This window comes from Eptesicus fuscus, chromosome 3, assembly GCF_027574615.1.
Source record: "Eptesicus fuscus isolate TK198812 chromosome 3, DD_ASM_mEF_20220401, whole genome shotgun sequence".
NCBI lineage: Eukaryota > Metazoa > Chordata > Mammalia > Chiroptera > Vespertilionidae > Eptesicus > Eptesicus fuscus.
The window spans coordinates 103,716,499-103,731,977 of NC_072475.1; the positions used below are offsets into that span (position 1 = coordinate 103,716,499).

General features: G+C 36.1%; 1 protein-coding gene across 5 annotated transcripts in view; it reads left to right on the forward strand.

Annotated features, from left to right (window-relative positions):
• Positions 1–15,479, forward strand: part of USP25 (ubiquitin specific peptidase 25) — a 194,366-nt gene that overhangs the window by 81,282 nt on the left and 97,605 nt on the right. For all 5 annotated transcript variants that reach the window (XM_054714081.1, XM_054714077.1, XM_054714078.1 and 2 more), the window contains exons 6-7: positions 1,982–2,068; positions 10,049–10,186. In XM_054714081.1, the coding sequence (XP_054570056.1) occupies positions 1,982–2,068; positions 10,049–10,186 (225 nt within the window). The remainder of the gene's footprint in view (positions 1–1,981; positions 2,069–10,048; positions 10,187–15,479) is intronic.

Below are 15,479 nucleotides of genomic sequence, written 5' to 3' on the forward strand. Positions count from 1 at the left end.
TGGACGTGGAGGTGGAGAGTGGACAGGTGCAACAGGAACTGAGCCCACAAAGATGTCAAAAAATAAAAAGTTAAATACCGGTAAGCAGTTGTCTTACTCTGCAAAATTCAAAGTGAATGTAACCAGCTATGCAAAAGAGCATGGAAATAGAGCTGCAGAGAGACAATTTGGACCTCCTCCCACTGAGTGTATGATCAGACAGTGGAGAAAACAGGAAGAACTTAAGATGCCAGAAAAGAAGAAGCCCGTAAGGGGAAAACGAGTAAAATGTTTAAAATATTGATTTCTTAATTTTGGGTTGGAAAAGTGGGAGGCGTCTTATACATGGAGGTGTCTTATACACAGAAAAATATGGTATTTTCCTGCCCTTACATTATTGGAATGTGGCACCCTTTGAGAGTGTTGCTAGTCTTGTTCTTGAAATTTGCCTGTGATTCTGTGGTGTACTGGAGAATCTTCTGTGGTACTTTATGTCTTTGTTGAGAGGCCCCTGGTAAGGTATTTTTTCAAGCTCCGCAGTTATTCTGATACTTAGCTATATTTGAAAGCACTTGCTTTCTCTACTCTGTTTTCTTCTGTGATCTCATACGCTACTTCCCTTACTATTCTTATTTTGTCTTTCTTATAACTCTTTTTCCTGTAGCTTTTAATTGCTTCTTTTCCCATAAAGTTTGATCTTGGTCTACTAATACTGTATTCACATTATTTTGATTTATAACACCTAATTCTCATTGTTTTAACCTGCCATCACAAGATTGTAATCTCCACAAGGGCAGACAGTTGACACATTTTAGTCTTTGCTGCCTGTCTTCCTTTGTATCTGGCATGCAGTGTGTGGGTGCTCCTTAAAGGTTTGTTGAATGGATGCATAAGTGAATTATTTCATATGTGCATATTGTTTAGTTAAGAAGTATTTCCAGATCACAAGATACAATGTTTTCCAACAGTTTCTATTAGTAGATTTATGGTTTTACCTTTAATATTTATGTCTTGAACCCAAATGTATATTTATATATCTGTAACTAACTACTACAGTGAGCTACTTTTCTCTACAGCCAACTCTCAAAAAAAATCTCTTTGTTTTCTTATTGATTGTGGTGTCTCCTTTATCTTCTAACAAGTTGGTAACTTGTCTTTACTTAGATTTAATACATTATCACCTCCTATACAGTGACTTTCAAACTTTATAAACTGAGACTCACAGAAAGGAGTACATTCTACTTTGTAAAACACTTTACGTGTACACATACACATGCATGTAAAAAACCTACAACGAAACTTTACAAACAGTACTCTGTGGTGAATTTACTGTGTATGGATATGCTCTGAGATTTTACATTGTATTTCATTTCATTTTTTAAACAAATGTTTATCATGATGACTGTGGATAATAAGCTATAGTTTATATGCTGTCATACTCTGTGTGAACAATATTGCTATATCTTAGAGTCACATTTATATTTTATAATTATATATCTCCCTTCTAGATTGTGTGTCTCCTTGAGCATAGAGATAATACGTAATTTCTTTTTGTGTCTCCATCACCAGACATCTGACCCATAAATTTACCTGTACTATATTTTTGTAGAATTAATACCTCTAGATAACTTACAGTAAACATAATATGTTTAAAAAGTTGTAGACTTTGCATTTGTATACCTTTTATTTTGAGGAAACTGCATATTAGGCACAGTGTAACATAAACAAAGAGAGCTTTTAATATAATATATAGTATGTTTGAGTTGTCCATGTATAATTTTGACTTTTCAGTACTATAAATAATTGTTAATGATCAAGAACAGTATCTCCAAATATAAGTAATTTGACTTTTTCTCAGGAATAATAGGCCTTCTTGTACCAATTGCAATAATTCTGTGATGAAATGCATAGTTGTCAAAAATAAACCTCTGAAACATCATATTTTTACTGTTCTGTTAATAGAATTTTTCCTTATGTTTCTTAAATTATTGTTCTTTTTCAGTCATTATTTAATCTTTTGGAATTTAGAAGATTAGTTCTGAATTACAAGCCTCCGTCAAATGCTCAAGATTTACCTCGAAATCAAAAGGTAAAATTAAGCAGAGGTTCTTAATTTTTAATTTGTGTTTATTTTGGGGGCATTTCCTCTCATCAAATCTTGTACCAGTGTCAAATTTGAATGTCAACTCATTAATTTCATTCACTACCACAGTGACTTTCAGTTCTTTGTCAGTGTGTTGTGAATATGAATTTTTCTCCACCTGTGTGGCAGTATTATGCCAATTTTTGTATAACTTTACTAATTGTCTTTTTCTTTTTCTTTTGGACTGTCCGATTTCATAAACTTTATAGGCTGCAAAGTACAATTCAAGAACTTTCCTTATCTCCTGAAAAATTCTGTTGAAATCAAATGTTTTTTCTGTAGATCATCCCTTTAAAAGCTTCCTTTTGCACTGGCTGTCTTTGCAATGCAAATCTATTTTGTTAGGCATTATAGTGCAAAAGCACAGATACCAGGACCAGGTTGCCTGGTTCTACTGTGGAGCTAACGCAAGACAGTTCACCTTATCTGATCTGTCTCTGGTCAGTTTCCTTATCTGAAAAGTGTAAATAATAATAGCAATTATTTTATCAAGTTGCTGTGAGAATTAAATAATATAAAACATGTAAAGGGCTTTTAGTACATAGCAAGTACCAGGTGTCAAGTGTTAGTTATATTGTTCATATTAGCTTTTCAAAATATAGGACTGATTTGCGTGCAGAAATTCGTGCTTACTGGACAAAAAGTAATTGTGGAGATAATATGCTTGAGTGTAGATCTTCAGTGATCGTCTCATAAACACCTTGTAGCCCTAAAGGGAACTAGTTTTCATTAAAGTATTGAACTTAGTGTGACCTGTTATTAGTAGTAATGCTGAATTACTCAGTTACGTTTTTCTTTTAGTGTATAATTTTGAAAACTACTTTTCCTGCAAACATATGAAACATTTATAATGCAAGCTAATGGGAATGTAGCTTGATTTATAACCAGTTTTTCAGTCTATAATCTTTAGGTTATAAAGTGTCAGGTGATAAACAAGCCATTTTCAAAAGGGAACTAAGGTCATCTGACAACTCCTCGTACCTCCAGAGAAGCTAAGCAAACCCCTTCAGTCATCACAATGTTCACATGAAAGTTTGGGATTTCTACTGCTCTTTATCTCAGTTTGCTAATTTCAACAGTCCTCTCTTCCAATGTGTCCGTTGGAGTGTATTTATAATTTATATAACATTATTTAAAATTATTACTTCCAATTACATTTTCATATGTATCTTGACCTTTTCTTTTATGTTCCTAGATTTTAGTGCTTTACAGAGTTTTAACTTCTTTTATTCTTCATAGTGTTGACTCAAATCAGTTACTTTTCTAATCTTGCATAATAGACAATTGTGATATCCATGCTTATGTACCAGAGCTAGTTTGGGGGTCGTGAGAATGTTCAGCTGAATGCTAGAGAAATACATGAATCAAGTCTTCAGCATCTTTCTAGAGAGATTTATTTCTTGCAGGGGAAGGGTCAGCATGTCCAGGTGTTCCTTTAGCTTAAGGAATAAAAAGAACTTTTACTCCCATTCAGAAAAGATACTTATTTAGAAGAATATTGCACAATTTTGTAAAAGATTGTTCCACAAATGAGGTATTCTTTAATTTGGCATGGTGACAGCAATACATTCTATAACTTGACATCTTTGAAGCAAATATGTGGGATTTATGGGTAGTTAACCAACCTCTGGTTGGTGCTTACATTCAGTTAGGTGATAAAAGACACAGGTTTTTAAGGTGTCAGTGTAACTTTTATCACTTATTATTTAATAATGCATTTATATGTAGCTCATGCTTGCTGCTACTGAGTTTGAAAACTGTGTTAAGATATAGCATACCCTGTGATAACTTCAACCAAAGCACAGAGATGCCATTTGTTTACGCTGCTGAGCAGGGTATTTTTATCAGCACTTACAGGTTGCCAAAAATCATACATATTGAAATGAGAAAAAGAAATGGAGTTTGAAATCAGTTTGTATTTTTGGTAGACTTGGTTATTGTTTCTAGCAGTTGAAACTAATTTTATACATTCTTATTTATTTGTAATAAATATTCATAATTTTAATGTGTAGTAGAACTGTGAAGTACCAGAAATTTAAAGATAGATTCTCACTGTAAACATCTCATCCCCACTCACCTTCACACGAACTCTCATTGGCTTAAGAAGTTACAAACTGATAACAAAGCATATGTTAAATATTGAAACACAAAGATGCATAAACTCATAACACTTAGAAATAATCTTTATATAAATAGCTAAAGTTTTATTAATCATAAGGTTACTAGAGGCCCAGTGCATAAAATTCGTGCACTGATAGGGTCCCTAGCGGCTGTCAGCCGCCAGCTGGGTATTCCCTCCCTTCCCCGGGCCAGTCTCGCCCCCTGATTGAACTCCCAGATGAACTCCCGGTTGAGGGGACAATTTGCATACTATGCTTTTATTATATAGGATATTACTTAAAGTCTTGATTTAAGAAAATTTCCAAATAAATAATATCTCCCCACTTTTCACTACTCACAAGTGAGAAGCATATGGGAAAGGAATGTGTTTAGTTGAACATCCAACTGTATTACTACACAAATACATGAAGGAATTTTGAATTTTACCCATAAAAGAGCCATTCTGGAATTTCTGTCTTTAGCCATGATGAGGTTATAGAGACTGGATTTACAAGTCTTTGTATATTTTAGAGGATTCAAAGCATAAAAAGTATGTGTTCTAACTATAATGAAATTAAGTGAGAAATTAACAAAAAGATATCCAGAAAATCTCCCTGATTGTTGGAAATTAAATAGGTAATATATACCTTTAACTAACCCAAGGGACAAAAGGATAGTTCAGAATACTTTGAACTGGATAAAAATAAAACCTTACATATTAAAATTAGAGGGATGCAGCTAAAAGCAAAAGCAATGGTAAGTAGAAAATATATGAATTAAACACCTTATTGGGAAATAAGAGTGGTTTCAAATTAATGACACCAATTCACACATCAAGAACTTGGTGGGGAAAGGCAATTAACTTGAAAGCAGAAGACAAGGAATAATAAAGATAAGAGAATAAATCAATGAAATATCAGAAAAATAATAGAGAAAGTTAATGGAATTAAAAGCTACTTTTTAAAAAGATTGGTAAAATTGATGAACTGGGTACACTGAGTAAGAAAAGAAGGAAGAAATAAATTATCAATATAAAGAATAAAACGGGCATATCAGTACATATTCCATAGATAATTAAAGAGAATAGTGGTATATTATAAACAACAGATAAATATCTTAAAACACACAAGCTATTGAAGCTCACTGATGAAAAGATAGATAATATCAGTATCCCTATATTACATTAAAAATGAATATTTAAAAATAATAGTTGAACAGCCACCAAAAATTTAACCGCAAAATCGTTCACTGGTGAGTTATACTAATCATTTAAGAAAGAAATAATACCAGTTCTCTAAATACTTTTCCAGAAAATTGAAGAAGAGATAAAACTTCCCAACTCACTTATGAGCGTAGGAGTTTTCTGAAACCAAAAGGAAAAAAAAGATAATCAAACAAAAGAAAACTACAGACGAGTATTTCTCATGAATATAGAAATAAAAGTTGTAGCAGATTTTGGCAAATTGAATTCTGTGGTATGTGTAAAGGATAGTACCTTATTGACAGGTGGGGTTTACCCAGGACTACAAGATTGGTTATATGTTCAAAAGTCAGTATAATTCACCACATTAACAGACTATGGAAGAAAACCATATGATTATCTTAGTAGATGAAGAAAAAGGGTTTGGCAAAAAGCTAACGTTTATTTATTGTAAAATATCTCAAAACTAGGGATAAAAAGAAACTTTCTTATCCTCATAAAGCTCATTTATGAAAAATATTAAACTAATATAATACTTAATGGCAAAAGATCAAATGCTTTTCCCCAAAGATTAGAGAGAAGCAAGGATGTCAACCCTCACCACTTCTGTTAAACATTAGACTAGAGTTTTTAAGCAATGCTGTAAAGCAAGAAAAAGAAATAAGCATGTAGATTGGAAAATAAAACTGTTTTTTTTTTTTTTTTGCATTTTTATGACTTGTCTCTGTAGAGAATCTCAAGTATTCTACAAAAAAAATGCTTAGAAACAAGAAATGATGATCAAGGTTACATGATACAAAGCAAACATACGTAAATCTATTATATTTGTAAATACTTGCCATACACAATTGGGAATTTAAATTTTGAAATACTTAAGATACAATAGGAGAAAATATGGACTTTTAGGGGTAAAATGGACAAGAGATATATATGAAAAACTATAGAATATTACTGAGAGAAATTAGAGAAATAAAAAGATACATACTATGTTCATGGATCAGGGGATTCAATATTATTAAGGTGTCACTTATTCTTGATTTAATCTGTTTATTCACTCCAATCCCCATCATAATTCCAAGAGGTTTTTTCATAGGATTGACAAACTGATTCTAAAATTTATATGGAAAATCAAAATATGTAGAATAGCTATAACAATTTCACAAAGAAAGATAGTGTTGGAGGAGTAATTATCAGGCTACAGTGATCAAGAAACTCTGCTACTGGCAAAAACACTGGTCATATAGACCACTGGAGCATAATAGAGTCAAGAAATAGTCTTACATATCTCAGGTGAATTGATTTTAGTCAGCGTTGCCAAAACAATTCAGTGGGCAAAGAAAAATCTTTTAAACTTACAGTGTCATAGACAGGAGAATAATCCTCAGTTCTTACAGAATACTATATTATACAGGTATCCCTGCTTTAGAAGTCCAAAGAGGAATTTTTGCTTTTATGAAAAAAAGCTGTTCCAAGAATAATGTAGGTCTTTTGTAAAACTAAACTGGCATAAGTTGAACTTTCAGAAAGTGGAGGATACTGTTCACTACACATTTTGGCTTAGGAAAAGCTTCATAGGAACTCTCTACTTTAGATAGTGTGGGGAACATGTGTATGAAAAAAAAATATAATGGATTATAGAACTAAAAGCAAGAACTATATATAAAAATTGTTGAAGAAAACATAAGAAAAATTTAGTGTCTTGAGTTTAAAAGATGTCTTAAGTAAGATTAAAAAGCACAAATCATAAAAAAATTGATAAATTAGACTTCATTAAAATTAAAAACTTGTAATCTTTGAAAATTATATACAAAAAGAAAAGGCAAGCCACAGACCGGAAGAAATTAATAGCAAAACATGTATCACAAAAAGGAATTGTATCTAGAATGTCTGCAGAACTTGCACAAGTCAATAATAAAAGTAACCTATTACTGTACTGGGAAAAATATTTGAACATATACTTCATCAAACAATATATGTAGATATGCACATGAAAAAAATGCTCAACATTTGGAAAATGCAAAATGAAACTAAAGGCTCTGTATACCCACAAGAAGAACTAAAGTTAGAAATACAGCACATGTGAGTGTTGTAGAAGGTGGGCCTGGAGCTGTCATTACACTGCCGGTGGGAATGGAAAACAGTGCAACGCTTTGGAAAACAGTGTGGTTGTTTCTTAAAAACACCTACACAATCTAGCCCTTCCCTCTGGGTTTTTCCTCAAAAGAAATGAAAGCATATGTTCACACAAAGACATGTGCAGTAATACCCACAGCAGCTAGAACAGGTTAATGGATAAATAAATGTGATATATCTACACAATGGAAGACCACTGAGTAATAAAATGGAATGAATTATTATTAATATACAGTCATGAGTGAAGCTCAAAATAATTGTGCCTATTACAAGAAACCAGACTAAAACAAGTACATAGTGTATGATTTGATTTATATAAATTTCTAGAAAAGGGACCATGTTTGCCTGGGATGATGAGAAAGAGGAATGAGGTATGAAGAACCTTTGGGGGATGATGGGTAGGTACGTTACCTTGATTGTGGTGATGCTTTCGTGAATATATATATGACTGAAGCTCAATAAATTGTACACTTTATACTATACAGCGCAGTTTATATCAGTTATACTTTGATAAATGTGTTTGAAAAAAACAGAGACCAATATTTGAATAGTTTTTATATGTGGTGGTATTTTCATAATTTAGCCAAATACAGTAGCTGCTTTTAATATCATTTATGGTTTTGCCACTTGAATTTAAAAAGCCATAGGAATTGTCTGAGAGAAAAATATTTCATTAAATTAAAGTATTTTACTTCTTAAATATGCTTTTTAGCAGAATTCCACTTAATTTTCAAAAGTTGTTTATCGTTGTGACTTGGCAAGGAGTGTCTCAAAACACTGCACTGACTTTACATATAGTGATAAATGAAGAAATTGATCTCAGGAAATTGAGGATATTTATGAAAATTATTTTGTGGATTAAAATTTGTAGTATTTATATTTTTAAAACTTATTTATATAGGACATTGTAGGGGAACAGGAAGTACCGCAGAAAAATCATGGATCAGTTTTCTATCTGATTTAAAACTTTTGCATTTAATGTCTGTCATCAATAAGGAATTTCTTATACTTAAATAAAATCCATGTTTTCCATAACTTAGCATTTTTATGTCAGACAATGCTCTTTGTGATTATTCTATAGTTTTGGATCAAATGGCAAATATTTGGAATCAATTTTATTCCCTTACACCTATTTCTTGGAATTCCTTTTTTAATGCATTCTGGGAGCAGCTATTTCTATATTTTTTTGTTTATATTAGTGTGAAAGCAATTATACACATACACACACACACACACTCACACCTACAGTTTTATGATGATAAGAACTCCAACTCTGCAAACTTGGAAAACTTTTCTAATGTTTAAATAGCATAATAAGTTTTATCTGTTAAAATTGACAAATTAGACTGCATTAAGATTAAAACTTGTAATCTTTGAAAAATATATACAAAAAGAAAAGGCAAGCCACAAACTGGAAGAAAGTATTAGCAAAACATGTATCACATAAAGGAATTTTATCTAGGATATACACAGAACTTGTACAGGTCACTAATAATACAAGTAACCTCTTACTGTTTTGGGAAAATATGTGAACATATACTTCACCAAATAAGATATGCAGATATGCACATGAAAATATGCTCAACATTATAAGTCATTTGGAAAATTGTTACTGCAGGAGCTAACTGTATAAGAACTAATTTTGTTGCCATAAAGTATTTCACTAACTTATGTGAATTACATTCTTTTTAAAAGTTTTCCTTCTTATTTTAAAATAAATTGCTCATGATTGATAATATTGAGTTGTTTTTATTCTTTGGTTTAATCAACCGGTAAGAATTAAATGTGCGCTTTGTGTATCAAAAAATTGTGGAAGAGATACAGAAGTTCTTACCTTTGAGAAGTTTACAGTCTTATTGAGAAAAGTAAGATTTCAGAGGAGCACTAGGTGGATGATACATTAGGATCTAGATGAATTATTAGACTAATATTAGTCAGGATCATCACATGACAGTGGCAGTTTGTAATTTATTGTTGAATGAAAGACATTCATTTTAGTAGCTATAGAGTTTGAAGGGGCCATTGACTTGGAGAGGTCTGGGAAGGCTTTATGGAGGAAGAGGGATTTTTGCTTTAAATGGGTTTATTGAGGTAAAATTCTTAAACAGTGCCTGGTATGTAGTTAACACCCATTGAATGGTAATGATATTGCTGTCCTCAGCAGCATCTGGGCCTTGCTGAATGGAAAAGGATTATAATAAACAGACTTGAATGAGGAGGGTATTCTTGCTGGGTAATGACATGATTTGCTATGAATATGTGGCATTTATGCTGAAATTGTGAGATTAGCCTAGATACTTAGCTGTTTTGTGCGTGATTCCTTCTTTGAGTGTCCTAAATGACACTCTTCTTTAATTATGATATAGGAGTGCTGGACTCCTTCCTAATCTATATTATTTAAATTTTTGTTTAGTTTTTAATGAATATCTGTATACCAATAAAGATTTTGTTAATCTTCATTTAAAAGTTTTTTTTTTCTTTGATCCCATTAGGAGCATCGGAATTTGCCTTTTATGTGTGAACTGAGATATCTATTTGCACTTCTTGTTGGAACTAAAAGGAAATATGTTGATCCCTCAAGAGCAGTTGAAATTCTTAAGGATGCTTTCAAATCAAGTGACTCCCAGCAGGTATTTTTATTGTACTTACTTGTTTATTAACAATTTGTATTTTACTTAATCTGATTGTTCAGTCAGCAGTTTTTTCAAAGATTCATATAATTGAAGATGTTGGTAATGTTAACATAAAAAAAACCATTGAAACCTGTAAAGAACTTTTGTGAGTTTATTTGAACCTCAATGAATTGAGATAATGCTCCGGAGAATGGCAGGTTACATTTGTATTTATACATTGCAATCAAAGGAGGGACATAGGTGGGTTACATGAAATTCATTAGTGGTAGATTAAGGAGGTGGGATAAAGTAAAGCGGTGGGAAACCCCTGGGATTGGATAAAAAGTAAAATGATGGACACATACTTAGGTGGGTGCAGGAACAATTAACATGATAATGAAGGAATTTGTGGTATCTGTCCTGGTCCCACCACATTCGGTTGTACCCCAGGGGTTCCAGAAAAAGGGAAGTTACAAGTTACCCAGACATTTCAAGAGTATGTTATCATAGATGCAAAAAGACAGATAGGCCCAGTTAAGGTAAATGTTGACCTTGTCACTGAATTACCAGCCTAGGATGTAACTGCCCACCATAACTGCGTTTAGTTCAAGTTTAATTTCAGACCATCCTTTGTGGTTACTTTAGGTCTCAAGACTGCCATACAGGGCTCCCCTGAGCTTGTCAGGTCAGCATGTGGCCCCTTTCGTCCACCTTATTAATCTTTATTAAAAACTAGAGGCCCAGTGCACGAAATTCGTGCACGGGGGCGGAGAGGGCGTGTCCCTCAGCCCAGCTTGCACCCTCTCCAATCTGGGACCCCGACTGCCCGTTTAGGCCCAATCCCACTGGACATCCCTCTGACAATCCAGGACTGCTGGCTCCCAACTGCTCGCCTGCCTGCCTTCCTGATTTCCCCTAACCGCTCTGCCTGCCAGCCTGATCATCCCCTAACCACTCACATGCCAGCCTGATTGATGTCTAATTGCTCCCCTGCCAGCCTGTTTGCCTCCAACTTCCCTCCTCTGCTGGCCTGGTCACCCCTAACTGCCCTCCCCTGCAGGGTTGATCGCCTCCAACTGCCCTCCCTTGCAGGCCTGGTCCCTCCCAACTGCCCTCTCCTGCTGGCCATCTTGTTGTGGCCATCTTGTGTCCACATGGGGGCAGGATCTTTGACCACATAGGGGCAGCTATCTCGATCTTGTGTGTTGGAGTAATGGTCAATCTGCATATTACTCTTTTATTAGATAGGATAAGCTGGAGTCATTTAAAACATTTATTTGGAGGAATTATTTTAAATTAAGAAAAGTAATAATGATCTTGAAAGTGTTAAGATAAATCAAAGTATCATTTATATTATGATTGAAATTGGTAAGTTACAACAATGGGTAAAAGTATAAATTCTCTAAAACATGTAATTGAAAATATTCACAAATGTATCATAACCCAATGCCAGTACAGTGTGCCTGCTTTTGAGATGCATCGTTTTGCTGGCAGGTAATAGTTTTCCTTAATTACTCAGAAAGGTTTCTGATCTACATTAACTTAGTTATGTTGCTTTTTTTTTCTTCTAATCTTTATGTAGTGCTATTTGAAAGGTTAAAGTGGGTGGTACAAGGGCTGGCTAAATAGCCATCTCAGGTGGTGATGAAAGAAAACTGAATTTATTTAAGGAAAAGGGAATGGGAGATGGGGATATCCAAAGGGAAGGGCTACATAGAGAAAAGGGGGCCTTGGAGACCGGTTCAGTGGATTAGCCACTGCCCATTGCTCCCCTGGTTGTAAGATTCGTGGGGTCCCTTACATGCCTATGGGAGAATGGTCTTTTTCCCAGGTTAGATTCCTCCCCCTAATCATCACCATTTTAGCTCCTACTGCTCATGCCTCATAGTAGAAGGACCTTTCCCTGGGCCATCTTAGCTTCTGCTGGGCAATTGCCCCCAGAGGAGTCCTGGTACTCTGGCTGGTTGTACCCTGGGGAGATTGGACAGCCAGTTTTTCTTCCCTAAACAGGACGGAGGGATGTTAACCCCTTGGCAGGGCAATGCTGCTGTCGCCTAGTGTGCATGAAGCTGTGGCTTCTGACCTAATGAAACTTAGCCAGTTTTCCTCCTTTCTTTCATTAATATTTAGATGGTCTAAGCTAACAGTACCAGTATTTGCTTTTGTCTGTTGTTTTTTAAAATTTCTAAGTGTCCCAATGCCTGTTAGGTTAGTGTCTTATCTGTTACAACAGTTCTTAAATACATCAAAAGAAATAATATTCCTAAAAGTGATCCCAAACTGCCATTTTAGGGCACTCTTTCTGGTTTTAAGTGTTACCAGAGAAATTATTGGGCCAGATTTCCCAAATAGGAGTGGGAGTTGGGTTCTTGGGGTACCACTGAAATAAGAATTTCAGAAACTCCCACGGGAGAATGAGATACAGTAAAAGGCTTTATTTGTGTAGAGTTACATTCTTACGGTTGTCAAGTCCCATGTCCGTTAACCCAGTCCTGAAAGAGGGGCAGCTGGGATTCCAGTAAAGTCAAAAGCAAAGCCAGTGTCCAGATTATCTGTTTCATGTTGCAGCTGAGCTTAGTTAGCATTAGGCTAGTTACAGAACATCAGCCCATTGTGTGGGTCCCGAATGCCCCCTGTAGCAGGAGTCACAGGAGCACAGGTACCAGGAAAAGCAGGAGCCCAGAGAGCAAAAACCAAGAAAGTGCACTCCTTTGTTCAGAAGTTTAAATATTCAGGTTTCCTGCCCTTGCACTGGCCACGTCTATTTGCTTCCAGGTGTGAATGACATGTAAGCACCTTCCCAAGTCACTCAGACATTACTAATAAGCATGCAACCAAACTGCCTTTGTCCAGTCCCTTCCCTCATCAGTCAGGGAACAGACTTGGTGAGTGTTAACTTACCAAAGCTATATAAATGGCATGTGAATATTATCCAGTTTTCCCTCTACTCCTTTCCTATTGAATAATAATCAGATTATTAAAACAGTATCATAAGTCTGTGTTTTTTACTTTTTGTAGCACTATTTTCTAATTTAGTATGTGTACTCTATTTTCTGGTGGCTACAGAGGATTCAGTCAAGTTTTATTTTTTAAATTTTTGATGTATTTTTTAAATCTTTATAGTTTTTCTCCCCATTTACCACTTCCAGCCCCCCCTCAGGCCCTCACCACCCCATTGTCTGTGTCCATTGGCTATGCATATAAGTTCATTGTTTGATCTCTTCCCACTGACCCTCCCCTGCCTTCCTTCTGAGGTTCAACAGTCTGTTCATGCTTTGATATCTCTGGGTCTATTTTTGTTCATCAGTTTATTTTGTTCATTAGATTCCACATATGAGTGAGATCATGTGATATTTATCTTTCTCTGGCTTGCTTATTTCACTTACCATAATACTCTCCAGGTCCATCTATGCTATTGCAAGTGGTAATAGTTCTTTCTTTTTTAAGTTGTATAGTGTTCCATTATGTAAATGTACCACAGTTTTTAATCCACTCATCTGCTGATGCGCACTTAGGCTATTTCCAAATCTTAGCTATTGTGCTAAGGGTGTAAATGAACATAGGGGTGCATATATTCTTTCTGGTGTGTGTCTTGTTACATTCCTAGAAGTGGGAACACTGGGCCAAATGGGAGCTCAATTTTTAATTTTTTGAGGAAACTCCATACTGTTTTCCATAGTGGCTGCACCAGTCTGCATTCCTACCAGCAGTGTACCAGGGTTCCCTTTTCTCCATAACCTGGCCAACACTTTTCCTTTGTTGATTTGTTGACGACAGCCATTCTGACAGGTGTGAAGTGGTACTTCATTGTCGTTTTAATTTGCATCTCTCTGATGATCACTGACTGAACATTTTTTCATATGTCTCTTGGCCAGCTGTATGTCTATTTTGGAGAAGCTTCTATTTGGGTTCTTGACCCATTTTTTATTTGTATTGTTTGTCTTCCTTTTGTTAAATTGTACGCATTCCCTGTAAATTTTGGAGATTAACCCCTTATTAGGTATAACATTGGCAAATATGTTCTCCCAGGCAGTGGGCTTTCTTGTTGTTTTGTTGATGATTTCTTTTGCTGTGCAGAAGCTTTTTATTTTAATGTAGTCCCATTTGTTTATTTTCTCCTTAGTTTCCATTGTCCCAGTAGATGTGTCAGTAAACATATTGTAATGAGAGATGTCTGAAAAGTCGGATGGTTTCTTCTGACTTTTATAGTTTCACATCTTACATTAAAGTCTTTTATCCATTTTGAGTTTATTTTTGTGTTTGGTGTAAAATGGTAGTCTAGTTTCATTTTTTTTGCATGTATCTGTCCAATTTTCCCAACACCATTTGTTGAAGAGACTGTCTCTGCTCCAATGTATGCTCTTGCCTCCTTTATCAAATATTAATTGAGCAGAGTGGTTTGGGTCGATTTCTGTGTTATGCCCAGATTTTGTGATCCCCAAAGACCACCAGGGAGCCGAGTCCGATGCAGAAGCAAAGAGCCTTTAATCAAGCTAGCTTGAGCTCATTCCCACACGCGCACACACACCGGCGCAGCGGCGAGGTGGGGAGAGAGAGAGAGCTTCATCAAGACAAAGGTCTTATGGGGACCTGGGGCAGGGGAAGAGGTGGGCTCCTTAGTTGGCTGACCTCGATTGGTCAGCTTCAGGTCAGGCTTTTATTTCAGGGTTTTTCGGCAGGGACTTATAGCAGGTCCTTACGGCACACGCGCAAAGGACAGGGAATGATTAACCCATTCCTGGGTCTGAGCTATGCCTTGCTACTTCCTGATGGGGAAAGGAGCATGCTACGGTATAGCCTAATTTGGGCCCAACTGCTTTCCCGCGGTCTTTCCCGGAAGGGAGGTTATTCTGGGGACAGGATGAAAGGCTTTGCACAAAAATGGAGTCTTTGCCCTTTCATGCTGGGTTCTCTGTTTTGTTCCATCCTACCTAATAACAGACAAATACGCAAATTGACCGTACCTTCGCTATGCCCACGATTGGCCAGGAGGCGCTGGGGTGGTGGGATTCGGGGTGGCCAGGGTGGCCAATTGGGCCGGCGGGACGCTGAGCTCGCGTCGCCAGCTCAGCATCTGCACCATGGCTGTGCTGCAGCACAGAAGGGGCCTCTGGGGCAGCGAGCTCACGTCCCACCGCAGACCATCAAAAGCAGGGGAGCTGGGTGCCTGTCCGCTCTAGCACCAGGCCTTTCAGAAGCCTCCGCTGCGCCGGAGGCTTCTGAAAGGCCTGGTGCACCAGCGGACAGGCACCCAGCTCCCCTGTGATCGAAAGCGAAAGCGTGTAGGGGAGCTGGGTGCACTGGGCCTCTA